The sequence below is a fragment of the Botrytis sinoallii genome, assembly GCF_014898435.1.
Source record: "Botrytis sinoallii strain Bc 23 chromosome Unknown BSIN_009, whole genome shotgun sequence".
NCBI classification, from domain to species: Eukaryota; Fungi; Ascomycota; class Leotiomycetes; order Helotiales; family Sclerotiniaceae; genus Botrytis; species Botrytis sinoallii.
Genome location: NW_024066036.1, coordinates 1,007,907 through 1,035,328, shown reverse-complemented (window position 1 = coordinate 1,035,328; position 27,422 = coordinate 1,007,907). Strand labels below are relative to the sequence as shown.

At 41.3% G+C, this 27,422-nt stretch overlaps 6 protein-coding genes across 6 annotated transcripts; 2 read left to right on the top strand and 4 right to left on the bottom strand.

Annotated features, from left to right (window-relative positions):
- Positions 1–875: 875 nt before the first annotated feature.
- EAF02_005892 (uncharacterized protein) lies at positions 876–2,295 on the bottom strand (the record flags this gene model as incomplete). The annotated part of the gene is made up of 2 exons (XM_038901940.1): positions 876–1,552; positions 1,614–2,295. The coding sequence occupies 2 exons, from the start codon at positions 2,293–2,295 to the stop codon at positions 876–878; spliced, it is 1,359 nt and encodes a 452-aa protein (XP_038758157.1).
- A 1,192-nt stretch (positions 2,296–3,487) lies between these two features.
- On the bottom strand, positions 3,488–3,955 carry EAF02_005891 (uncharacterized protein; the record flags this gene model as incomplete). Its single annotated transcript, XM_038901939.1, has 1 exon — positions 3,488–3,955. One exon carries the CDS (start codon positions 3,953–3,955, stop codon positions 3,488–3,490), a length of 468 nt encoding a protein of 155 aa, XP_038758156.1.
- Positions 3,956–4,960: 1,005 nt separating this feature from the next.
- Positions 4,961–5,647, bottom strand: EAF02_005890 (uncharacterized protein; the record flags this gene model as incomplete). Its single annotated transcript, XM_038901938.1, has 1 exon — positions 4,961–5,647. The coding sequence occupies one exon, from the start codon at positions 5,645–5,647 to the stop codon at positions 4,961–4,963; it is 687 nt and encodes a 228-aa protein (XP_038758155.1).
- A 4,683-nt stretch (positions 5,648–10,330) lies between these two features.
- EAF02_005889 (uncharacterized protein) lies at positions 10,331–17,337 on the top strand (the record flags this gene model as incomplete). Its single annotated transcript, XM_038901937.1, has 2 exons — positions 10,331–15,824; positions 15,876–17,337. 2 exons carry the CDS (start codon positions 10,331–10,333, stop codon positions 16,616–16,618), a joined length of 6,237 nt encoding a protein of 2,078 aa, XP_038758154.1. The 3' UTR covers positions 16,619–17,337.
- A 1,488-nt stretch (positions 17,338–18,825) lies between these two features.
- EAF02_005888 (uncharacterized protein) lies at positions 18,826–21,073 on the top strand. Its single transcript, XM_038901936.1, has 2 exons — positions 18,826–18,976; positions 19,034–21,073. Exons 1-2 carry the CDS (start codon positions 18,883–18,885, stop codon positions 20,317–20,319), a joined length of 1,380 nt encoding a protein of 459 aa, XP_038758153.1. The 5' UTR covers positions 18,826–18,882; the 3' UTR covers positions 20,320–21,073.
- Positions 21,074–22,131: 1,058 nt separating this feature from the next.
- On the bottom strand, positions 22,132–26,924 carry EAF02_005887 (uncharacterized protein). The gene is made up of 12 exons (XM_038901935.1): positions 26,647–26,924; positions 26,089–26,554; positions 25,901–26,040; positions 25,446–25,845; positions 25,164–25,399; positions 25,022–25,111; positions 24,024–24,970; positions 23,769–23,972; positions 23,369–23,717; positions 23,141–23,322; positions 22,981–23,090; positions 22,132–22,930 (listed from the first exon to the last, which is right to left on the bottom strand). The coding sequence occupies exons 2-12, from the start codon at positions 26,527–26,529 to the stop codon at positions 22,568–22,570; spliced, it is 3,462 nt and encodes a 1,153-aa protein (XP_038758152.1). The 5' UTR covers positions 26,530–26,554; positions 26,647–26,924; the 3' UTR covers positions 22,132–22,567.
- Positions 26,925–27,422: the final 498 nt, after the last annotated feature.

The following is a 27,422-nucleotide window of genomic DNA, read 5'->3' as shown; positions in this document are numbered from 1 at the left end:
GGGAAGTTTGTCATGTTCTCCTATCGCACAAGCGAGCAGTGTAGGCAATAGTATTCCCCGTATTTCGTATACGGGTTAGTTTAGTGGTGCGTATCGAATTTTTTCGAAATATGTACGTATGTGGTATAGAATTCAATACCACTGAAAGTATTCAATATCATTTAGTTATTCAATATTATTAGCAATATACTGAAATACTGGAATCCAATATAAAATATACATTCCTATCCTAATTAGGCTAGAAATAAGGGATTCCTATTCAATTTGAAATAAGGAATGGAATTTTATTACCTAATATGAATAGGAATCCCTTATTTCTAGCCTAATTAGGATAGGAATGTATATTTTATATTGGATTCCAGTATTTCAGTATATTGCTAGTATTCTTTAGGCATATGAATATGTACGAGAGTGGTATAACCTCCTTTCTATATGTACTAGCTGCAATATCAATATGCTAATACGCGCCACGGTTTCACTGTAGTATACTATTGCCTACACTGCAAGCGAGGATGTCTTCGGTAATAGTGCTGTGTGTACCTACGCCTCATCCGTTCGTGTTACTCGGGCACGATGTATTGTATACATTCTGAAGCAGTTCAAAAGCTGGTCGGAATTTTCCGCCCACCCGCTCTGGAAATCTGTGTGATAAGAGGCACAAAGGCCCATTGTAAGATGGGAATAAGTCCAATTTTAATGAAAAATGAATCAAATATATCAACTACACTAACAGATCCCTAATTGCTCAAAACACACAGTAATTACCAATCAAACAAGCGTACAATAACAAACCCAACAACGAAAAGTGTCGAAATTCCCCTGACAGTATCTCGAAATCAGAAAAGAGTACAGAACACCGGTAATACAAGACCTGCTCAAACCTCCCTTTTACGTTCGCCAGACGGTTTACTACTTTTTCCGCTTCTGAAAAAACTTTTGAATATCTTTGATGGACTCTTCTTTCTCTTCTTCTCTTTCTCTGGTGGGGCATCGTATTGAGCGAATATGTCTGGATTTGGAGTGTATTGCTCTGGTTTCTTATGATGTTCTCTACCTTTATCACTGGCTAGCCTTGGATTTATGTTATCGTCTGCAGGGTAACGAGATCTCGATTTCTGTTCAACTACCGGCCTTCTCGGCGTCCCAGCTGGAGGGTTTGAGTCTCTCATAAAATCCTTATAGTAGCGACGATAGTTCAGCGGCGCTTCATTTACTGTCCTTTCTTGTGTATTGGCTTCAGGGCTTGGGTTTCTCGTTCTGTTTTGACCCGGGGTTTCCCACGCACTAACTACATCTGGTTGTCGGATAGGCTCGAAACTGTATTCTCTTCTTGGTTCCTTTGAATTTTCATTTCCATGGCGTGGTTGCCGATTCGCATGTTCCCTCGAATTTGCCCTTCCTGATGGCACTTTAGTATCCCGGAGTTGTTCTCGGTGATTCGGATTCGCAATCGGCTTGGATCTACTTTGATGAGACCCAGAATCTACTAGTTCCACCTCCGAATCATTACAAAGTTGTGCTGCCTCTCCTTCACTGTAAGAAGAAGCTGGCTCTGTATGAATGTTAGATACTTGGATATCTGTTTTTGTGATCAGAGATTGGAAACAACTTACGCTCGATCTTCGCTGACTCTGGTCTCGCATCAGCTACGCGATGTTCTAAGTCTTCCTTGAAGTACTCGCGCCTAGATATTTTTGCTATCGTGCCATTGATTTTATCAGTATCTGCAACCCTATTACTATCATGTTTTTCCTGACGACTTCTTGATCTAGTTCTTCGTCTGTGATCAAGAGGTATAGCCTCCTTTGCTAATTTTACATGACTCAATTCTTGGACAGGGTTGCTGTAAGCGTCATTTGGGCCGTATTTACCCGGTATCATGGTTATCGATTGAACCTTCTTAGAACTAGTTGACTTCCTTGAAGCTGCTCGTGGTCCCCGATCTGTATTATATCCCGAGTCCGAGTCACTATACGGATCGATCTTTTTTTTACTTCTAGTGGTACCATCAGTAACATGATCATGATTACTTCTCCGTCCTCTACTCCTAGATTTCGTACTACTATCGGTACTACTTCCGCTCTGACATCCCTCACTATCACTATGATATTCCCTTTTCTGAGTTCCTCGTGGCAAAGTTTGGGGGTTGCCTTTATTTCTGCGGTGTGCACCATTTCGTTCAAGTCCACTTCTTTTCGGGACTGTAAGATCATTCACTGGTCGCAAACCGTAAGAGGAACCATCCTGTGGTAAAGGCTTTGCTTTGGATGAATTGCTGGACGATCGTGAGGCCATTTTAGCGAACAATATAAGGAAATCCTAGGATATTTCACTGGAACCCACAAGGAAATATAAACTTTTTCAATAAGGTTTCATGTACCCTAGAAGTAGCCCAGATATCTAATACTACCAACAAGGAAAACAAGCACTGCACCGCCATTTCTCGAGGTCCGAGGATTTTCCCCTGAGGACGATGTTATGAGGGCCGACCATACTGAACGTAAAAAGTCACTTCATTTCATCCTAAAATTCTCAGTGCGCCTACAGAAATTCACGAGAAGAATCGGTTGTCCATCATCAGCCACATCTGGCCTGCATCTCTTGGTCGAGTCCGGCCACATGATGATTGACCCTATATTGCCGCGCGCTTGATCTGCGTTCACATTTTGTTGTCCGCATGTAGACCCAATAGTCATGTCATTATGACGTATCTTGATTTGAGTGGTTCGAGGAATTGATAGCATGATTGGTGTAGTAAGGAAGAGGTCCAAAGAGATTGTAACCTGGAGATCAACGCCCCACGCTCCCCGATCACGATCGCGATTCTTTTCTAGAATAACCCTTCCCGTAGAAGTGTGGGCACTGCCTAGGTAGTTAGGGTTCGCGATTTGTAATGTTCGTAAGCAACAGTACATTCTCGTGTATGTTGCGATCAAAGAATTGCGCACGAGGTGAACGCATCGCTTCTCACCAACTTTTGTGTGAGATGATCACACCTGCAGCATAGTTCTTATCAATTTGTACTTCATCATGAAAGGGAATTGTGGGTAGCCTTTTCATTTTCCGCCACCAGCAATTCCGAGTGAACAGAACTCAGAAGTATGACAAGCAAGACAAAACAAGCAAAAGAAAGAACGAAGGTTAGAAAGATTCACTGTCCTACATGCACGATAGCTAGCATTAGACATCAAGAGAATTATCTCTTGATTCCATAGTCTTTACATGATAGCCATTACAATGCAAGCCTCCACATACCTCTTGTAAAGAAAACAAATTGGTGTAAGCAAGACGAGATGATAATATACACTCAAGAAGTCAGATGAAAACAACTAAAACTTGCATGCAATATAATACCGAATAATCCCAGAGTGAAAAATTAGCCTACCTCCTAAACGCTGAAGCTAAATGGGATAATCAATGCCATATATATACCAAAGCCATTGTGTATCCTCAACCCCAACTCCTGAATCACAAAGCCTAATCCAGTTTAAGATCTCAATCCCCCAACCCTCTCATCTCTCTGTTCTCTCCACTTCCTATAATCATCACTAACGACCACCGGAACACCCATTCCCCTTGGCCACATCCATCTTCCCTCTCCCTCTGAACTCCACACCTTAATCATACCTTCGAACGGCGGCTCATCTCCTTCTTCCGGAGAAGGAGGGAGTGTCTTGTTCAAGAGAAAATCATCCTGTGATGGTTCATTACTCCCCATCTTCTCATGTTCTTGCATCTGCAATCTTCCCCTGTTCAATCTATATTTCCTAGGCGGAACATCCATGAATCCCACATCTTCTTCATCCGAATAATACTCTTCTTCGTTTACCAGTAACGATCTCTTGACCTCGTCCTGTTTTTCAATTTGTACGTATGCTGAGCGCCCGAAGGCTGTGGATGTGAAGGTGGTATTCTTTGGAGAGGGGCCTGAGGACAGGGAGAGGCATGAACCCATTTTTGAAGGGGTAGATATGGATGTCGAAGAGGGGTTGGGATGGTAGTTGGAGTGGGATCTACGGAAGAGGGTCGTAAGGAGCGAAGACATGTATAAAAGCGATAATTGGTACGATTGGTATGATAGGTATGGAGAGAATATAGGAAACAAAAATGAATGAACTACGTGAATGGAATTTAACAATCACAATGAAGCAGGTGCAGTCTGAATAACAAGAGATCCACGAGTAGAAAAAAACGCAAATATCAACAGCGACTGAAAAGAAAGTACCAGACTTCAGATACCTGAAAACACAAAGTAGGAAAATAATCGCAAACCAGCGAATCTACACCAAACGCGTTGATTCTAATATCATTTAAGAAGGTCAATTCTCGGTATTTCCAACAGCCTCAGGAAGCCAAAATATCTTTCATTTGTTGGAAGCGCGAAACGGAGGCTGAGCTTAACGCCAACCATGAAAGAGCCGCATTGAATCCTAATTCAACCATAACTTAGGCAATTATAGCTATCACCGACCGTGATGACGGGAGATGGAGATATATGCAGCCTACATGGATCTGTTAGTTGGTAGGATGATTAAATGTTTTTGGGATTTGCTCGCACGGTTATAGAAGTTTTTGCGGGGGTGGGTATCAGACATTGATATAACATTAGCTCTCATAGCTTTGACGCATGGATCAAGGTCAACATCGATATGATCCTCCCCGAAACCAAGAAAGCAAAGCAGTAGAAATGAACTCTCTGTGGAAGCCATAATTGATGTTGGCTCTTTTGGAACAAAGACAAAATGGAAACTGGTAAGTAAAAGGGCAAGTAATACATTGTCGATTGTGGAACTTTGAAGGGTATCTAGCTTACTTCCATTTCAAATAATCAATCTGTTCTCATCATAATCTGGCCATGGTTCCATATTGTGTTGGTCATCGCTCTTCTCGCAATTTCTCCACGCAGCTCATAGAATTTGCCTTTCGGTGAAATTGTTCTGCATGTCGTCTGGCAAAGATCTCAATGTCCACCATTTCCCTTCGACTCTTTCTCTTTCTTTTGTTGCTTGATCATAGCATCGATCCTGGCAAAACTTCCAAGCCCCTCAATCAAACAGCTCGTCATCCATTTCCACCACATAGAACTTCCCCTCTCGATATTGTACTTCATAAGTCTGCTCCTATCCATCCAAATGACTTCCATCACATGTATCGCAAAGGTTGGCATAGCAATCTTGTTAGAAATCCACAAGAAAGTTTCTGGGCCGCCTGGAAACCATGGCAACACATTGTCGTAGAACAATGTACCAGGTACAATGTGCGATTTCGTAACAAATACAACCATCGTTATCAAACACAAGCCGAAAATTAATCGATGCAAGAAAGTCTTCGGGGGCTCGTAACGAGTAATGGTATATGGAGAGATGTTGAGAGCATCACGGCACTCGGAATCCATAGCAACAAATCGAGGTCGAGCATCGGCGTAGGAAGTCATGGGAGGATCAAGGGGAATCGTGTGAGTTTTACCGGACTTAGAAGAGATTTGGAGTGAGGACAGGGTGATATCGAGAAGGTTCGGCTTGGAGGCTTCGCTTTTGGAGAGCTGACAGTAGTGCTGTAAGTAGTGGGACAGAGAACCAGCGTGATCTGCGTTCATGTGTTTGAGGATGCGAGCTTTGGTAGCAGCATCTTTCTCGGATGAAGCCATGATACTCAGATAAATCAGGTGTGCTGGCAGTGATTATTGAGATCTATGGAAGATTCAAGGTATGATAAACAATGCTGCGTTTTGGAGTCGTGCAAGTTGTTCTGAACGGAGAGCTGGGGAGTAAATAATTGACGTTCACGGTGAAACCTCGGCTATCGTCGGGTGCCGACGATACGCCCTCACTTGTGATTCTCAACTGCGACGGTAATCATGAACTTGTCTCCTTGTCAATGATAATCTTCTAGAATTTAATTCCTAGTACATACCGAGAGATCTTTGAAGTGGTCAAGAACATCTTTACAATGAAATTCGTTTTCCGGGGTTTCCGTTTACTTGCGGACAATCCATACATAGAATCTTGCAGGAAATATTACATTGGTACAACATGATTATCTTTCAAGTCCACTGGTGGTCAAAGAATTAGCCTCCCTGAAGTCCCTCCTTAATGTTGAACTTTTTTACTAGCGTGGCATTCCCAACATAATAGGACGTGGGAATCCTCCTTCTCTAGATCCTCCTGATGTTCTGTTTCTATCCTCATTGCCTCGTTTCATCTTGAGAGACTAGTTTGAGGAAGAGATGAATGTGTTTGTCTGTTTGTTTAGCTAACGTGATTTATCATCGAGTGGACCATATCATCAAGTGAACCACTTTCACCTCAATTCACACTTTCAAACTTATATTATTCAATAACAACTAAATCAATTAATTGAAATTATAAAAATTTTAATAATCTAAAATCTATTAAATCATTTTGATAAGTTCTTATATTATACTCAATCTTTCCACACTTACTACAATATCGATTAGAAAATACTTCCCTATTAGAATTCCTCTCTTTTTAATACTCATCGCATTAAATCTGAATATCAACCTTTTGTTAAAATAATATATCAAGAGTCTCTTATCCAGTAAATACTTCTTTTTAATATAATTAAGTTTTTTTTGCACATTGATATTTACTTAATACCTCATTCGCTACCCGAAATATATAAATCTCTACATTTAAAAGTATATTTTTATAAGCTAATCTCTCTATACCCTTAACTAAAACTAATACAGTTTTGAATATAAATATAAAAAAGCTTAATTGATAACAAGTTATTCAAGATTTTATTAAAGTTGATTATAAAAAAGCTTCAAATAGATTATAAAAAGTTTGAAAGATCCATAAATCTTGATTAAAAAAAGAAAAAGTAAATATACGAATTCGAATATCTAGTTTCGAAAACACAGCTTCAAGATTGAAAGATATTAAACCTATTCCTCGAAATCCTGATTTCATATTTTGAAAAATGATTGATTCTTTATATACAGTTTTAAAAGCTATAAAAAATTCAACCTTCGAAATATAATTGATATATGCCTTAATAAATCCATCAATTTGACCACCATATAAACATTTCAGATTACTAAAACAACCAATATCAAATAGCTGAATTAAATAACTTAAATACAATAGTAAACTTAAACATATAATATCATTCTCTTTACAATATACTTGAAAAGCTATTGATTTATAGCTTTCATACCCATCTAACACCAACATTCGATATTTGCCCTTTCTTCGATTTTTAATATACTTATCGAAATATTTCAACCATTCTAAACCCGTTTTATTGTTTATCCATCTATTAGATATAGATTTAATAGCTTATTCCATAGGAAAATCGGTTTCGGTATATTAACTGAAAAGGTAAACTTATCCCTGAACCACTAGAAATGGGAGAATAGTTTCACCCTCCTCATTTCCGTATATTATTGCTGTAGCCTATTCTCGATTACTGGTTATATTGATTTACTTCTACTATATCTTTCAATACTAGTTATAATCATTCCAGAACATATTATACTCATCATAAAACCTGTTTCATCGAAGTTATAGAAATCGCTATCCAAATACCGAATTTCACTTACATATTTGCAACCAATCGAAATCAATCTTCAATAAACTTGGGATCTTTACAAAGAGCTCTTTGAAAGTTATAAATACAACTAAAACACATTTTTAATTCGATTCAATACTTTACAAATCAATACACCCAAAGCTTCCCAACACACTTTGCACCCTTCGATTCAAGAATATGATTCGCTATATCTTCCACTCCCTTAAAATTAAATAGAAAACCTTTTAAATCCATATCAAGAATATATTGAATAATAACCTCCTCTTTTAATTCTATAAGTTTATATCGATTTGCTTAAATTTCGAGATATAAAATTAAATCATCTATTTTATAAATAAAAATTATACAAGGGATATTATATAATTGAAAGGCCTTTCGAAGATTCAGTTTTTTATCGTTTTCAATAGCTTTAATAACTAAAAGCAAGCATGCTTCTTTATTATTAAATTATATAATAAATAATTGATAAATTGTATAACGTGGTTTAACAGTGGCTCGGCCATATCAGTGGGTCGGCCACTTTAAAATACATATAAAATCAGCCTTTTTCAATATTCATATTTTAATTATCAATCATTATTTTTGAAAAAGAAAAGAATATTAAATAATAATAAAAAATCAGTTATTCAAAGTAATAATTTTTTTTTCAAATAATTCTTTTCGATTTCAAAAAAAATCAAAATTGTCATGATTTTCGTTACAAAAAAGCTTTTTTTTATAATAACTATTTTAAAAATTCTAATTTATTGAAACTAATTAGATTTTTATAATCTATATATAATCAAATATTTAATATTAGATTTTTAGAAAATTATATCAATAAATAAAGAAAGTGCACGGTTGTGCACAGACGTATTTTGTATGTAAAAATGGTGGCCGACTTACTGATATGGCCGAGCCACTGTTAAACCACGTTATTGAAATTGATTATATTTATTAAGGTGAAAGTGGTCTATTCGATGATATGGTCCACTCGATGATAAATCACGTTATCCAATGGATGAATCTCGCAGATGATATATTCTCAACAATATATTTTCATGATCGACATCAAATCCCAACTCGAGCTGGAGAACAGCTTCGAGAACGGTCTGCAAATTTTCGTACCAGGTCAACCTGGCGTTGATCAATATGATTAGCCTCCACACAATTTTATCCTGGTGGATGTGATAATATCCTCCAACCAAAAGCTGACGACTAATTACCCACCCAACTCAAATGTTCCTCGAAACAGGTGTAAACGTCCCTTGATCTCTTGTACAGTTCCAAAATATGCTGTACCTCAAAGCTATGGTCTTACACACACGTGGAGGAAAGAGGACCAGGTACTAAGAAAGTAGGGCTCCGTCCCTGACAACTTGTTACTTCTGCAGTCTGTGTGTGGTTCCCCTGCAGCTAGAGGACGGCATGAAATTAGTGAGAGTGGCTTTTCGACTAAGCTGCTAGGTTGTTGGATTCGTTACCCGAACAGGAGGGAAAGTGTGCCGATGTGACGAAAGTGAGTATCTAAAAGCCACAGCCAAAAATATTCTCTCATTGTTCTTTCTGTAAATTTCCATATACGAGTCCCAAGAAGCGAATAATAGAAAGGAATGGCATCGAAGAGTATGTATGTATCACTCTGTGATGCTTGGCTATCGATGTATAGCTTTGTGAGAAGATAGTACAGTTCGCAATCTACCAAGTACCTACCTAGGTAGGTAGGTAGTAGGTACAAGACTGGACCAGAGTAGCAATGGGTGGGCAGCAAACAGAATGCAATCCAACGAATCGGAATATCCAAACACCAACGCAACGAGCGACCAGACGAACGAGTGTATACTACAGAAAGTATACCTAACTGCAATGGTACTATCAAACTTGTTACCAGAAGATACTATCGAATAAGACAGCCTTGAGCAACGGTATATATGATACAATGACCAAGTAGATATTCAGGGGAAGCACTTTTAGTATCCCAAGATCTCAGACCAGCCCAGAGTAATAACAGAAAGCTTCCTCCTTCCATAAATACCTCTCTCCCTCTATAGATGTATCATATAATAGCTTGATTTATATGGAACAATTATGAATCACAGACGATAATATCAATAGCGAGACAACAAATCAAAAGAAAATTCGTCGAAATTCGTAATACAAATCGTTCAGCCTTGTGCTATGTGTAGAAATAGATCTCAAGTAATTCTGAACTCCCTGAACACAAAAGAGTGTGATGAGTGAAGGATGACCTCGAGTATCTCGAGATATAAGATATACGATATGAGATATCAAGATATAATTTCCAAATAATCACCGACTTGCATTATCTGCAGTTTGATAAATATAATAATAAATCTTCGTCTGAGCGCACGTTGAATATAAAATATACCTGGTACCATAACGATTACCCCCTTCGAAACCTTACCTAGAACACTGGACTTACCCCGACCTTCAGAAAAAAGTTAATGATATTGACAACGAGATCAATTACTGAATTCAGATACTGTTTGACCTGAATCCTAAAGTCTATTACTCTATCATATTCAAGTCCCTCAATACCACTAGACCAAATTATCGACTCCTCGCTCCCGATCCTTGACTTCTGCCGCTACGATAAGGTACACACTTCAATATTCAACTAAGAAATATCAACAACGCGAAACAAAAAAAAATAAGAAGAAGAAAATTATCCTGATGAAGCAGATTTCCTCCCATCTATCGCCGACATACCTTTGCTAATTAGCTTCGTCGCGCCGTCCACCGCATTCCACATTCTTCCCAATGCGCAGTTGATAATATGCCCTGGCAACCTCTTCCACGCATCGCATTCGCCGTCGCAACATACCCATTTGTTGCTTCCTCGCCCGCAGATCTTCCACTTGAGCTTGGGGATGAATTATACATAATTGAACAAGGTGGTAAAGATGCACAATGGTTTCGAGGATATTTAGTTGCTCCGCCAAATCTACTGGCGGGCTTGACAAGTATAAAAGGGCAGACTCTTGAAGCTAGGGTCTTCTCTGGAATATTTCCAACCAGTTGCGTAGAAGTTCGAGAGGTTCTAGGAGATGATGAAGGTGAAAGTCAGGTTTCTACGGAGGATGGGGACATTGTCAACGGGCACGGATCTACGAATGGCATTTTGGCAAATAAGAGCTCTAATTCTATCAATGGCGCCCAGATTCATCAGCCCAATCGATCCGCAGATCTCGACGGCGCAAACGGACAACCTGCGAAGAAGAGCCCGAAGAGCAAGGTTTTTATGAACGGAAATACAAACAAATTCTCAATTGTTGCGAAACGAGAACCTGGCGCACCAAAGCCACCAGCTCCAGTCCCTATGCTGAAGATTGGAGACGAGACACCAACATCTGCCTCCGAACCATTGGTGGACGAAATTGCATCCTGTTTAAGAGAATGGCACTCTACAAATTTGCACGAGCTCTTGCTCTCGAGACAATATCAAAAGTTGGATAAGATGTCAGCGTTGGTCAAAACTCTGGATCTTTCAAGAAGGCAAATTCTGCATAATGTCTGCACAAAGCACGAGCTTCAGTCTTTGAGGGAGAAAACAGTATGGGATCTTGTAAAGGGGAACAAATTGTTGAATGGAGAGGTTATTGTTCGAGATCCTGCTGCCCACGGTAGGGTTCTCACAGGTGATGATTCGGCAGTGGATGTCACTAGACTACAATCTATGATGAGTTTGTTAGATGAAAAACCACAACTTTCGGTTCAGAACGAAAATCTGGTACTCTACCATCTTTTGTTGGACGTGAAGGCCTTTGTTGGAGTGTCTACGGAATCCACAACTCTATCCTTTTTCTTAGCCACCAAAAAGCCGGGTTCGGCAGGTGTAGCACTTTCGGAGACTTATATTGTGGACGTACCTCCCAGTGCTTCTCTTGCAAGTGTTGGAAAATCGGGTCAAATGAGAACCCTCTTTACAGACCTCGCATCCACTGACATCGGAGATCTCCCTTCTACGGAAGGCGAGTTGTATCTTGTAGTGAAGGTGCAATCGTCGTCACAAGTCTCAGTAGGCAAACCTCCTTCTCGCGGTGGATCAAGGGGCAACTCATTCTCTAGGGACAGTTCTAGCAAGGATCGGGAGAAACCTACATCTGCTGGCGCTGCATCTAAGGCAGGTAGGAGGAGCTTGATGTGGGGGAAGACCAGGACTCCATCCAACGCGGCTAAGCTTACGTCTCTCTCTGAAGCCGAGACCGGCGCCGAACCACATTCCAGTCGAGATGGTGCCAATAAAAGTTCTTCGTCACGAAGCGGTGGAGACACTAAGCCCGGAATTTTAACTCAAACTATCTCGAAGACCGTTGGTATGGGAGCTTTGAAATTGAGCTCACTCATGAAAAACCAAGATGAAGCTGAGCATGTCATGAGTATATGGGCACCGTCAGCTGGTTCTGGGCATGAGAAACCAAGTCTAAGCGACGGATGGGAAGAGATAATTCGTGATTTAATGACAAGCCAATCCGGTCAGTATGAAAAGTCCCGAAGGACGGAACGTCTACAGGTATATCTGAAGGCATTCAACAGCCCGGACGCAGATGGACTGATCAAGTCTACCCCAACATTACTATCAGGAATCTTGAAGACAAACAAAATGGGCTTTTCAGGAGCGCCAACAAAGCCAAGATCAGATATCTATGTCACTATCGATGACGCTAATCTTCCCAAACAAGCTCTTCTTTCACGATCGGTTGGCAGTGCGATGCCTGTATCCTCGTCGTTTGAAGGATCAAATCTTCAAGTAACTATGGAAGTGAGAAAGTCAAGCGGAGAGCGGCTCGAGGGCGCCATTTACCCATCATCGAATGCAGAGGGACAAAGTTCTTGGGAGTCAGTAGCAGCCGAACGAGGCGATGCATGGAGTCAAACACTGCGCTTATCTATCCCGCAGCAAGAGGTTCCGAATTGCCATCTGGTGATGGTACTTGCGGATGCACCAAATCATCCCCTTGCTATATGCCACATTCCACTTTGGGATCAACAGGCCTTCATGCGAGACGGGCACCATTGTTTACTTCTGTACAAATACGATGAGACAACAATGTTACCTCGAGGTAGTTCGGCTGGTAAAAGCGGTTATCTCACCCTGCCATGGAATGCTGGTGGGAAAGATGAGGCTGTCACTGGACCGATCGCGACTCTTCGTATTCAAACATACTTGTGCAGTACAAAGTTCTCACAGGACAAAGTGCTCCTACGAATACTCAAGTGGAAAGATCAGCCGTCAGGAGATCTGCAGCAACTTTTACAGCAACTAGTCTTTGTCTCGGAGATTGAGATTGTGAAGTTACTTAGCGATGTATTCGATGCGATCTTTGGAATACTCGTCGAACACACCGGAAATGATGATTACGAAGACCTCATTTTTAGTGCCCTAGTTACAGTCCTTTCCATTGTACATGACCGACGATTCAACCTCGGCCCTTTGGTTGATCAATATGCCGAAACTCGATTCAATTACCCATTCGCATCACCTTGTCTCGTGAGGTCTTTCACTCGCTTGCTTGCCAGCCCTTCTGATCCAGAAACCTCGAGGAAACTACGTGCTACATTTAAGGTAGTTCGACATATCCTAAAATTTATCACTCATGCGAGAGGGCAGCAGAAAGTGAAGGAAGCGGACATCGGGATTACTCGTTCGAGTTCAGGGTTTGGCCGCCAACTCCGCCAAATTTTCAAGGCGCTTGAAGGAATGATGAGAACCACGGCACCCATTTTGGTAGGAAGTCAAACATTGGCTGTGCAACATTTTCATACTTGGCTTCCAGAGCTTACAGGCTTACTCAGCAGAGAGCAGATTTTGCATATTGCCATTGACTTCATGGATTCATGTGCATTGGTGAAGGGAAAACTCATATTGTATAAACTTGTTTTAATCATTAATTATTCTCGACTGGATCTATTTACTCAACCCGAACAGATGAAGGCTATCGCTGCGAACACGGCTAGGTGGATCTTACCGCATTGGGGTAAGACAACAGAGGTCACCGAACAATGGAGGGAGCAAGTTCGACTTTGTTGTTCAATTTTGGCGATACAAATGAATAATTTGGGCCCTGAAATTCCTGTATACATACCTAAAATCGTCGATTCATATCTCACACTACGTACAGGCGAAGTAAAGTCGCAGACTCGCTTGTCGTTGCTATTCCCCACCGCGTATCCTTTTCCCAGTAAAGTTATCGCCGAGAAAGCGGAATTCGATGAAGCACTTGTTGAGCTTTCGGCAGTCCTATCTTCCATCTCAAATTTACCTGCAGGTATGCAGCTCGAGCTTGCACAAGGCGACATGGCAACTTTAATCGAGGGTCTCTTGAAAATTCATCTAAGCATATTAGAATGTGAGGCATTTCCGCAAAACTGGCTAAGCATTCGCATCTTCCACCACAAATCAACACTCAAAACACTCGAGTATTTGGCCGGCATTCTTCTGGACGGATTCTTGCCTCACCCTGACGATGCGGAAGAATATAACACAGAATTGTGGAAAGCATTCTTCACTACTTTACTCAAACTCGTCGGCAGTGATTCTTTGGCACTAGAAACATTTCCGGAGCAGAAACGAAGAGCAGTATGGAAGATTGCTGGCGATGTGCGTGAGAATGGCGCAGAGCTCCTGAGGCGAACGTGGGAGTTCACTGGTTGGGATACTACCCCTGAAGAGCGACAGAAATACGCATTGGCCAAAATGGGAGGTTATCAAGTTCAATATGTGCCTGCACTAGTCGGACCCATCCTTGAGTTGTGTCTGAGTGTACATGAAGGTCTTAGGCGCGTCGCAGTGGAAGTTCTCCAGACCATGATTGTCAGCGAATGGACTTTGAGTGAAGATTTAAGCGCTATTCAAACTGGAATTATCGAGTGCCTGGATCAGCTCTTCAAATCGAAGCCCTTAACAGAAAGCATTCTACAGAAATTGTTCATCAATGAGCTATTCACCTTATTTGATAACTTGTCTCGAAATCCAGATGATCCGCTTTACAATGCTATAAAAGATCTCATTGGTACCACTGATGAATTCCTCGATCTTCTCGTTGCGGTCAATAGTACGGACGTCACTGGTGAAGCTTCTCATATGATTCATCGCTTACGATTAATGGAATTTCTTCGAGATATGCAGAAGGAGGATATCTTCATTCGATACGTCCATCAACTTGCAGAGCTGCAAACAAATGCTGGAAACCACACTGAAGCCGGACTTGCATTGCGTCTTCATGCCGACTTATACCAATGGGATCCTTCAAAAATACTGCCTCCGTTGGATGAACCAGATTTCCCTGCCCAATCCCACTTCGATCGAAAAGAAAGAATTTATTTCGATATGATCAAAAACTTTGAAGAGGGCGAGGCATGGAGTAGTGCCCTGTCCGCATACAAAGAACTGCAATATCAGTACGAAGAGAATGTTTTCGATTTCTCTAAGTTGGCTAGAACACAGCGAGCGATTGCCACAATATATGAATCGATTTCCAAGGCCGACAAAATCGTTCCCAAGTATTTCCGTGTTATTTACAGAGGAATGGGTTTTCCTCAAAGCTTGCGCGACAAGGAATTTGTGTTTGAGGGATCTCCTAATGAGCGAACTTCGGTGTTCACAGATCGTATGCAAGAGCAACATCCTTCGGCTCAGATTGTCACTGCTGGCGATGTGGACGATGTAGAGGGCCAATTCTTGCAAATATCCTCCTTGAGTCCGCATCGAGATCTTGCTCATCATGTCTTCCAACGTTCTAAAGTCCCTCAAGTCATTCGAGACTATCTACTCTCCGCAAATCCTCGTTATTTCTCTACCACATCTCGTCGCACCACTTCAGGCCCAATCAGTGATCATTCAGCTGAGAAAATAATTTATGCTACTGTAGATACATTTCCGACAATTCTTCGCCGCAGCGAGATTGTTTCCGTGGATAGATATAAGCTTGATGCTCACCAAACAGCTCTTGAACGAATCATTCGCAAAACTCAAGAGATGACTGCCGTGGAAAAGAGGATTGCAGATGGCGAAGATGACATTGCATCACTTTTAATTGAAGCAATAAGTATATCCGTGGATCCTAGTTCTGAGTCCAGTATAGCGAGATATAGAGAATTGCTGCCTAATCCAATACAGAGTGAGGACGAAGAAGGGGAAACGGTAGAGCTAGGACCGATAGAAAATGCCCTCAAAATTGCGTTGATAGATCATGCAATTATGATCAAAAGATGCCTAGCTATGTTTGCAAAATCGCCTAATCTTCACAGCCAGGATGATTTGCAGCACTGTAAATCCCCATCTTTCCTTTATGATTTTCATTTGCTTACATGTCATACAGATTTTGAACAAACATTCGCGTCCGAGCTCGCCTCTCTACAAATTCCCCTACCACTTCTCTCAAATGCTTCCCCAGGCCTCGTTCCAGGCTGGACACTTTCGCCTTCATCATCTAAGGGAGATCTCATGAATGATTCACAGGGACTTCTGGCAGTCCCCCATTCCCAATCTTTCACACACGGTACTATCGATACTAGCATTCTCGATAGTCCCGATCACACCCGCGCAACTGGCGCTTCTAAACGTCTGAGTTCATTCCTCCTCAATCGAAGTGGAAGCGACGATCGAGAAAATCGCCCTCCGAAGAAAGAAACTCGCAAGAGCTTCTTTAGTGGCAATGGATTAAGTATGAATGGTATTTCCATAACCCACAAGGACCGTGGTCGAAAAGAAGCTGTAGATGATTTTGCGATTTCTGAAGAGAATGATTTGTCGCATAGCATGGAAGATTCTAAGGAATGGATAACGCAGAGCGATCTTTCGGTTCAGCCTCCTCAGGGAAACTATACTACAAGTAATGTAGCTAATGGAAGGAGAAGCAGTAGTTCTCAACGCCGACCAGGCACCCCGGGGACAGGTAGTAGTCAAGGTATAGGGGGACTGGGAATGGGAATGGGTATTGGAATGGGAAGTAATAGTAGTGGATTTGGTGGAAGTGTGAGGAAGAGGTTTAGTGTGTTAAGGTTGGGGAAAAAAGCGAGTACGGTGGGAAGTGGGTTGAGTGGAGATTTAACAGAGGAATAAAGTGGAGATGTCGACAGAGATAAAGAGACGACATGATACTTGGAGGGAAAGAAAGTAATGGGAGATTTTCTGGGTACGATCTACAACAAACATAATATGATACAACAATTATGTTATGTTATAGGTGGATCTCTTTTTTTTTTTTACGAGGGATAGATGGGTGGGTATGGATGGATATGGATGGATAGATGGATGGATGGAGGCCCTCACACCCCTTGACGGACACAGTTTTCTTGCACATATTATACGCTATCTGGCTTCTCTTTTGTCACATTTGTTTTAAGCGCGGAGCTGGAGCGTGGATCTGGAAGAATGGTTTGTGGTGGGTGATCATGTCTTTTGTTCTTTTGTACAATTTTTAGTTCTTAGTGCGTGCGAAGGGTTATCTTTCGAAAAGGAGTGAAGGGTGGGGAAAGGAAAGGGGAGAAGATAAAGTGGGGAGAGGAGATTAAAATACCCGAGAGAAGTCGAAGTTGAATACCCAAAATACTCAGGTCCTCGATATACCTGGGAGAAATGCCTATAGTTGAGATACCATACATTACATACCTACATAACTTACATTAGTTGCCTAATAATCATAGAGTACATACATAAATACGTACTTGCGTACATGTATTCTGAGTTTTTTTTCTTCTGTTTCTTTTGGATGTGTTTTTGGGTGTGCTTTTTGAGAGGATTGGGGATGGCTCTGGATGTTTGGATGATAGTTGGGAAATGGGGGACTGGGGGTTGAGAAGGTGATGGGAAGGGAAAGGGGAGAATTGAGAGGAGGTTTATGGACAGATTGGAAGGTGGGAGGGTTGACTGTAAATATTGTACATAGGGACTTGATGTGGTGTATAATACTCAAGCGAAATATCAATATCGTGTTTTCATTGATAGACATACAGAGGAAATGAACAGAGCTAAGCTATCAAATTTTCTGTACTATGCAAATCCCGAAGTCGGGAGAGAGAAATGGTATGCTGGGATGAGTTCTTCTGTTTGAGTGTTTTTTTTTTGCAGTTTGTGTGAGAGAGGAGAGCGGGTAGAGGAAGAGGAAGTGACAGAGGAAGGGCATGGTGTTCTAGGAACCTGGGATAGTTTCGTGGGGTTTGCGGTGTCTTCTTCTAAGTGATAGTTAGCTTCTTTCTTTGGATTTGGGGTTCATGATTACTTTTTGAGAGGTTTATGGAGAGTGCAGGTGAGTCTGGATAAATGATGTTGTTGATGTAGTTGCTTCTTGGGTACATTTGTTCTTAAGTTTCAAGTTGTGTATGTGAGGTATCTCTGTCATTTGTTGCGGTGGTCAATGGAATATGTTTTCTATTGGTAACTTGCAGTACTGAATGCCGATTGAAGATTCGATAAAAATGTTCTGTTGAAATTGAGGTTATATGGGGTACACAGTGCTTGGCAAGCTGGTATATGACTATTGAATGTTTGATTCGTGGCAAGGAATCTCAATCACCATAGCTGACGCGGTCAACTGTATGATCAGAATCCATTGTCGCTGGCAAAAGGGGAGGAAATCGTGGGCGTACTCCCCTTCCCCTTAATTATACATATCGTACTTTCTCTTTTTCTATAACTTTCAGAGTCTGCGCTTTTCACTCAAGTACTACACATAGTGTTGAGTTGTTAGCAGGATGTTGGGAGAGTACTGATGAATTCTTTGAAATATGGTAACTTCAATAGTTTCGATCGTTATATTCGATTACCTCGACTATCCGTAAGCGAAATAATTGGCCAGAAATGAGAACTGTTGGCAGATACTTATAATTGGGCGGTTATTCTCAATGTTAATACAGAAAACACGATGTTATGGAATCCAGAAGTCTACAAAAAGTCAAACTTTCGTTTGGTCATGCTAAGCTTATTGTTTTCATCTGTGGTTATTTCATAATTCAATTTGAATTAATAAAGTTGGGTGACGTACTCATTTCCAGCAAGTTATTTCGCTGCAAGGAGGGCTCCATTACCCGCTGTTTGAAGATATCGCGATTTTGAGAAGTTCGAGGAACAAAGATCGTGGATCAGTTATCTTTTCGTCCTATAGAAAGAAGTGTGCCGTGCGTCGATATTAAATTTCTAGGATTTAGATTGTGTATGGTATATCATTGGCCAAAAAAAGGAATGAGCTGTATTGCAGCCAGCTGAAAAATGGGAAGCCTTGAGCCTTATCTTAACACCCACCACCTTGCTCCTATGTTCTCATCTACAGAGCATGAAACTAAATTCATCCTTCACTCTAAGCTATTTATCTCAGACTATTCTTCAAAATGGTGGATATCGAGTTGACATATGTCGAGACAAGAAGCCATCTGTCTCAGCCAAGTGTACAGAACGCAAGCATCAAAGAAGAGTCGTCCTCAGGTACAGAAAATCAAACTGCATTCCTTCTTTGATACAGAAACTAACTCGTCTTCTCAGACGAAAATAAATCCCAATGCAGTTTGCCGCCTGGTGGCCCAGATCCGACAGGCAAACATCCAGAGTCATCGATAGCCGCACAAAGTGTTGAAGCTGATCTGGATAACAAAGATGAAGACTTGATCACGCTTCCCGCTGCAAAATTAGAAGAGTGGTTGAAACATGGCATCCGAGTTTTACGAGAGAGTCGACAAAGAACGAAGGCTATTGGATCTGATCCAGAATACGAAGCGTTAGAAAATGAACCAGAAAATCCAGGTCCGCAACACTTTGAGACTTCTTCCCTACCAGATAGAATTTTTGGCATACCAGTTGATGAGAAACTTATTCAACATTATACCAATGAGTTTCTTTCTAAACGTGAGGACCAGCAATGGTTTACAGCAACTCAGAGAAAATTTGTCAATCCATTCTTCGATAGAGTCCGTAGGAATCCTTTCTATTTTAAAGAAATAAGTGCAGACTCGCCATTGAAACATACAATTGACATAAATGAGTTGAGGGATTCTCGGCACGGAGATGGTGATGAAGATCGTAGCTCTATTAGTCGTTTCGGCGGCATCCAAATTTATGGAATATCATTGGAGAAAGCATGGGAGAAGCATTTCAGTAAAGTATTCAAGCCTCAATCATTCAGTGTTGCTCACCACCAGTGGTCTGTGGCGGTACGAAAAGTATTGCTTCGAGAATGTTTAATCGCAACCGCAGCTTCGAGGAGATCTATTCTCGTTGGGATTTGCTATGCTCAAATGGTATGTAACGGTGCTGCTCATGGTGGTGATTTAACCATTGGATCTGTACTTTCTTACTGTTTTGATACTGGAGTCCTTTCGAGGGGAGAAGTGAATGATCATGAAGGCATTATATTGCTTGCAGGAATCATGCCTATATTCAACGATTACATAAGGCTAGATCCTGATTTCAGATCCTACTCTTACCTTGGTAATTTATACGGTAGAAAGTTATTCGTCTGGCTTATGTGCATCAAGATCGAAGAAGTTCTTGCGCTGAAGCTGAAAGAGTTTATGCTCATTATACGGTTTCTCAAGGTGCAATCAACTTTCCCAATCGGCAAGATAGACAATCCTTCCTCAATATCTCTCGTTATTAATGATCTAAACTTTAAGTCGTTAAAAGAAATCGGCGGTCTACAATTGGTTTGGACAGAGGTACTGGAGGAACATTTCCTTCTCAATCCAGAAACTAAGCAATTGTTCGTCACATTTTTCGGAAGCGTGGAGGAATTCAGAGGATCATTCGGAGGACCATCGTCATTTTCTTGGTAAATGGTGTCGTCTATTAGAGACCTAGTGTACTTACTCATTTATACCTAGGGGGCCATCTGGTGGTACGCCTATTTGGAATGCTTTTGATCCCATGAGTGATTCCAAAACGTATGGACCTCGCATTATTGACGGCGTTCACAAAACGTGGGATCTGTTAAATTCAGCTTCGGAAGATCGCAGAAAGCTTTATAGATCTATAGTTGGTATGAATGGATGGGCAACAGAACGGCTGTGGAAGGATACTGGTACAATCACCTCATCAGAATACTCCTTCTTAGACTCGTATCACGATGCTCCTTCCTTTACGATCAGATTGGCTATACTAAATAATTCTGAAGTATCTTACAGTCATTTCGGTCCTCTTGAACATCGCGTCCGGATTCTCCGAGAATACATGGACAAGCGGAAACCGCGTGGTTTTCGACAGCTCTGGAGGGACAGCAGAGATTCGTTCAATTATTACACATTCTGGGGAGTTATAATTTTTGGGGTCGTCAGTGTTTTCTTGGCAACGGCATCACTTGTAGTTAGCATTGCTCAGACATACGCTTCTTTCAAGTCTCTTGGATAGCTGATGTGAATTGGTACTGTGGAATGTTTCGTTGGGAATGGGTTGATCACTTATGAGACTATGAGACAATGAGGTGCGATGATAGCTTGATGATGCTGCTGCTGCTGCTGATAATGATGGGCTTTTATTTCATTTTTCTTGAACTCGGTAATAAAATATACGACTAAATACCATCATATTTCCAACTTTCACGAAAGTTACACTTTGTGATTTAATCTGCATAACGATTGTCATTCTGCCGGCCTCGAAACGAAAACTAACAAACGAAGATGCCCTCAAAATCATCACACCAATAAAATCTATGTCACTTCAGGGTAGGCATTTATTCTCTGAGCCTCCGAATCCTTGATAATTTCTTTCTACTTTTTGAAATTGCTCTCCGACTCTTCAGAGTCATCCAACAGTATGTTTCCATCCCAAATGGCAAGGAATATCATATTCAACAGGATCCTAGATCCTTCCATATAATCTAGATCTGCTTTCTACAGAAAGCATTTATATAATCAAGGCCTCAGCTTAGCATACCCTCATATTCTTAGGGAAGTCTCCAGATCTCTGACCTTAAGCCTTGGCTCCGCCTGACGTTAAACACTAATACATTAACAATCAAATAACCTGACTATTGCCATCTCACCAAAACCATCTTCTGCTCTCTATCGCTTTAGCATTGGATCTTCATTCTATATGAACCCCGACATAGTAGTAGTAGTAGTAAATTCATAATCGATTCGGTCTATATAGCTATGCTAAACCCCGACATATCATCATAAAACACTCACACAACACAAAGAAGTGACGGACTATTTTTTGCTATTATAAATATCATCAAACGAGCGAGACTAAATTCTCCCTCCCATATAAAAACAGCAGAAAGACTAAATCCTATGCATCCATCAATCATCCGAAACACCAAGATAAATGCACACGATGCGCACAATCTAGACATAGAGACGATACTAAACGACTTATGATTTGTACCCAGAAGAGTTTCCATTGCTAAAAAACGGCGCTAGGTTTTATACTAGCCCGTTCCTATGCTACTAGCGTATTAGTATATGCGAGATAATATGTAGATCTCCTATACGTAACACGACTTTCCCTCCAAAAGACACGCAACTCTCTGTACTACTCTGATAGTTGGGTCTATATTGAAGTGAAAATCCTAATAATCAACCATAGGTATGCACTTCGTCGCTGTATTGTATGTATGGAAACAATCAGGATAAATCTCCCCAACTCTTTCAGTATCCTCGCAGGTTCCAAATACTGAGCTCATACATGGGACATTAAGCATTCAATTTTCACCAATCAGTAAACGAAGAAGTTTCTTGAAGCCAAAATGCAAGATATTATCGCTACCCAAATTCCCTCAAGTTCAGTGTTTCCACCAAATTTCAATAGATAGGTTAACACCAAATAGCAAGGTATCGAACAAAGCACAAGGAAAATAGAACGCGGAACCTCGCCACCTCAACCTTCAAATTATCGCAAATCCAAATTCGAATCTAACGCATTAGACCGATAAGCGAAAGAAATCGCAAGTAAATTATTCCCCGAAGATCCATACCCAGGCCCCTCTTCATCCATTCAAATTCATTGCAACCCATTCATTCTGTTCCATTCAAACCATTACCAGCAATTCCAATCTTCCGAATCAGCAGCATTATCCCCGGCTGGTCATGCGCCATTCTTTTTCCCTTTACCCTTCTCCACCACTGGTGCCGGCTCATTCAACCCTCCATCCCAACAGATCTTCATTGTAGTCGGAAAGGGGAATTCGGATCCCATCATCTTATCCATATAAACATAGAATCCTCCTTCTCTTGGGATCTTCTTCATTTCGCCCTGAGGACCAGATGCTCTTCTGAGATTGTCAAGTCGGCCAATACATTTGAGCATGGCTGTAAGAGCTACACGTGAAGCTTCGGCGCCAAGACAAGCGTGAGAACCGACGCCATAGACGAGGTAAGAATCAACTGGACGATCTAAACGAACTTTCTTTGGGTCGGGGTAGATTTTAGGGTCCTGGGCTAGTGAGACCTGAGGGTTTGTTAGTTTATATTTTGAGATCTACAGAGGGAGAGACATACGAAACTAACGAATACTGAATCGCCAGGCTTGCAATCGATTTTGCGAGATCCATCGTTGACAGTAATGTTTTGATGACATGTGCGGTAAGCACCGAATGTGCCGTACATTCCTATATATTGTTAACACGGGGCATAAACAGATTAGACAGACATAGCTTACTAATTCCTTCTAACAAGTAATGCAAAAGGATATCATCTGCTTCTACTGTGTTGAGCTTTGCAAGACGGTTGATCTCCGGAAGATGTTCTTTGCCATCACCAAGATAAAAATCAAGGACTTGACCAAAAACTTGTGCTTGGTTTGCTACCATCGCTCCTGCTGTGGGCAAAATTTGTGACCAACTAAAAATATTAGTAAACATAGTGAAGGATTGAAGGATACACTAACACAGTCTCGTGAACGCCTAAGCCAGCCTTCAACAAATGGCGTACCATGTGCACACCATAATCTTTAAGTGCGTTGTTTTCTTCCATGAAAGTATCAACGATACCTGATACAAGACTAGTCTTTGAGATAAAGTTCACATTTTGCTCAACTAGTTGGCCAAGATCTTGTGTGACTGGAAGACCAGCAGCACGTAGTGCAAAGGTTTTGGCTGGGTCGACATCACCAAAGAAGATTACAATGAAGATAACAGCCAACACCATGTACAATTCATGCTCGGTATATACACCTTTGGGATTTTCTTCGCTCTTGAGTGGGAGGTGAAAAACGTTGGCGGCAAAGTGAACATGAGCTAGGTAGTGTTAGATAAAAACAGAAGGGATCAAGTTGACGGAATTCTCACCGGAATTGTCAATATCGCGAATGACATCAACCTGGTTGGTCGTGCCACCGATATTATAGGACCATTTCTTGAGAAGTCTTGGAACAATGCTTTCGTAATAGTTCTTGACACTCTCGTGCCATTTGTCTTGGTAAAGACATTCCTTCATTTGATTGCGACGCTCGGCAAAGAAGTCGCCATCACCAGCTAACATGAAATTGGCACCTAAGGTTATATTAGTACTGAGTGTATAGCTTTCGCAACGAGCTTACATACCTGGTTTTCCCATGAGATGGGCAAAACCTCTGCGCCAATTATCAACGCCAAATGCTTCCGCGTTAGTAAGAACACTCTTGACTCCGTCATAGGTGACGATATTCTTTCGTTCTGGAACCTTAATTGGTTTGTCCCAACTGTAATCATCTGCACGGCCAAGTTTCTCCATAATCTTTTTGTTTTCAGACGGTATCGTAAGAGGATAGTGGGCATAGATGCTGTTATGCGAGAAATGATTCGGAAAAGCTCGGATGAACAACTTGTAGAAGACACAACCTTGATTAACGTTTAAGTCATAGTTGACTTCAGTGACACCCCAATTCGTAAGGTTTGCTGGATGATAGTCGGTGGTGTAAAATCTGTCACCACGAACCAATGTAACTGCATCAGAAAGAATACTACGACTGATTGTATAGGTCGGTCCGATGCCAACACCTGGATCCATAGGCTTTTTGGCATCTTCACAAACTAATCCAGCATAAAGTTCCACCAAATCAGGCTCATCGAACAGAACCTTCAATTTCTCATAGACGGCTGGATCTGAATTGATATCTGAGAACTTTTCATGTGGTATAAGGCCGAAGTGTTTGCGGAATTCATTTAGAGTTGCGCACTTCCATGCACGAGCTTGTTCCATCCCAAGGATTTCAACAGCACGAAGGACTGCAGGAACGTTGTTTGCTCCTGATGACCCAGCCAAGTCTTCAATACTGGCGGTTAATTCTTTAACAAGATCATCATCATTGAGTTTTCCGTCAGTGCCTCTCTTCATACCAGCGAAGTCTCGTTGTAGCGGATCTTCTGGTGTCATTGCTTCGAGCTTACCCAAACCAATAAGAAGCTCCTGCATAGTGACTTCCTTGTAGCTCTTCCCAAAGATTTTCATGTACAGATCTTCTGACCATTTCTCATCACGTTGACTGATACAGGAATGCCATCGGTACACGCTATATACAATTAGCTTTAATTATGAGAAGGCAATTAATTGAAAGGCTTACAGGTTGAATTCGGCGGCACATTGATTCCCGACTCCAGCGACAGTTCCGGGCTTGCCATTTCTTTCCATTTCGATCCGAGGATCAAGGGTCCTATTTAATTTTAGCTACACACATTTCTTGTCTCAATTCCAACAACTCTTACCAGGTAGAATTGACCCGGTTCAGACCGACAATTGTGCGGAGATAATCGAGTAGAATAATGTTAATGTAGAGACCGCAAGTAATAAGCCGTCCAGTTTGAAAGAGATCATTGTCGTACTTTTTCCAGGCTGCTTGCTTCTTGTCGTCTGGTAGATTGTCCTTGGGGGGTGTAAAGCGTCCATTCTCGTTTATCGTCGCCAACTGTTTCACTACATGGTTGTGGAAACGATTGAACATCTATCACGCTTTAGTTGCAGTTCTAAGGTTCATATAAGTGACTTACAATAAGGATGCATCCAACTCCAGGAGGAAAGCCTAATAATCTCTTCTCAGCGAAACAATCTGGTTTTAGTTCTCCATCCTTTAGTGTTCGCATGTTATTCTGTTCATCCTGATTACTTCCATACAGAGGAGAAAGATCTAAATAAGAGGAGGTCATTGAAATATTGAAATCTTCGTGTGAGGTGCGGAAGCAGTCATGGATGATAATGCTTGCGATATAGTAAAGCATACTGGAAATATTGTTCGGGTGGGGCTTGAATCCACCATTTTCTCGACTCATAATTGTGTCAAATATGAGGCCTGGATCTGGTTTTGGGTTTGGTTGAACGATTTTTGGAGTAACACTTCGAGCGTATGCTGTGCCTGCTTTTCCAATATCGGGAAACTTGATGTTATTGTATCTATAAATAAGGATTAGTTGGAGAAATACCCGAATGGTTCTGGTGCTATACTCACGAGCCATCGGCTTGTCGATAATTATACTTGTCACCAAGCATTGAAGCTGGTGGATGTTCCAAGGATCCCCATAGCTCATCAACAAGTACTTCTGTAAGCTTAACTCGAGTCTTGGAGGTTCCAGGAAGGTTGGCAACCAACTATCGAGTCTTAGTACTTGTGTGTTGAAAGTCGAGGGTCAGACTTACCTGAATAAGCTTCTCCATTAACATGGTCTTGTCATCTGCCAGATTTGAAGATCCTAGTTCTTGCTTTATAGTCATCTGCAATGTCTCCAAGTCCTTGATTCGCAATGCTTTGAGATCATCCCATAAACCCGATTGCTCCTGTTTTGTATCGTATGAGCCATCTCCAGTTTCGGTGTTTAAAGGACGATTGGCTGTGCTAATGACTTTTCCAAGGGACTCGAGAGTTCCTACAATACCGGCGCGTTTTATACTATGATCGGGACCTTCGAATACTTGAGGATTGGAGCTTGCGGTACCACTAGTAGACTTTTTAGTCACACCTAAAGTCAAACGACGCGCTGGGCCGCCTGATGAGGTTGCTCCATTTTCGGCAGACGCAGGTGAGGATTTAGTATTTTCCTTGTCTTTACTTTTAAAAACACTCGAAAGGCGTCTCATCATTGCGATTGAATCAATGAATCAGCCTCTACTTGAGCGTTAGCTTTTGTCTGAAGACACGACAAATGTAAACATAAATATAATAGGAAGCTAGAGTGCATCGTGATGCTTATTACTTACTTATCAACAATTGATAGTTAGTTGCGGTAAGAGAGGAGAGACCGTGCTATGAGCTGAATCAAGGTGCTACTGGAGTCTCTGTATGATTTGTACCCTCGAACGAGAGGAGAGGAACAGGCTATAGGTAGCTTTTGTTTGAAAGGAAAAGGAAAAAGGAAAGTTCCTGGTGATGTACGAGGAAGGAAAAGAAAGAGGTTGGAAGCTGAGCTACCTGGTAATCAATTGAGAGAGGGGAAAGGGAAGCTCTCCCCTCGATTTGATAGCTCCTGCAGTGTCGCAGCAGTCTTGAAGAGAAAGTGGAATTGATATCCCCTTCATTGTTACCCAATCAAAAACCTGTGAATATCAAATTGAAGGGTTACATCAGAGCTTCTCAGAGGCTGAAATATTAGTAGTTCATTGGACAATGCGTTGACAGTCTTCAGATTGAGGTGAGACCTGAATGTATGCAAAGTCGCAGATTTGGACATGGCGCGCCACTTGATAGGAAATGCTTGCACTTGATGTATCATTAAGTTGCCACACTACTCGATATTATCCTAAAGATTCAATGTATGGACGTGATATCATTATTGAATCTCTAAATCGAGATTCGGTGGTCAAACAAAAGGCTTTACAACATTCCCCGAAAGCTCGATTCGAATCTCAAAATCGAATGATCTCTCAGGTTTGTGTTTTGCTTCACTCATACACGGAAATCAATGACACAAGGCAGACGAAATTAAAATGTTTCAAACCTACTCCAATATTTGATTGGTTTATTGAGAGCACAACAT

Bases quoted from the DNA above. Each gene is read 5' to 3' on its own strand.
- EAF02_005888 (XM_038901936.1), top strand. From the start codon at position 18,883: ATGGTGGATATCGAGTTGACATATGTCGAGACAAGAAGCCATCTGTCT. The intron at 18,977-19,033 runs GTACAGAAAATC...TCGTCTTCTCAG, and splicing joins CAAAGAAGAGTCGTCCTCAG to ACGAAAATAAATCCCAATGC.
- EAF02_005887 (XM_038901935.1), bottom strand. From the start codon at position 26,529: ATGATGAGACGCCTTTCGAGTGTTTTTAAAAGTAAAGACAAGGAAAAT. The intron at 24,971-25,021 runs GTAAGCCTTTCA...AATTGTATATAG, and splicing joins TGTGCCGCCGAATTCAACCT to CGTGTACCGATGGCATTCCT. The intron at 23,323-23,368 runs GTTAGTGTATCC...TAATATTTTTAG, and splicing joins TTAGGCGTTCACGAGACTGT to TTGGTCACAAATTTTGCCCA.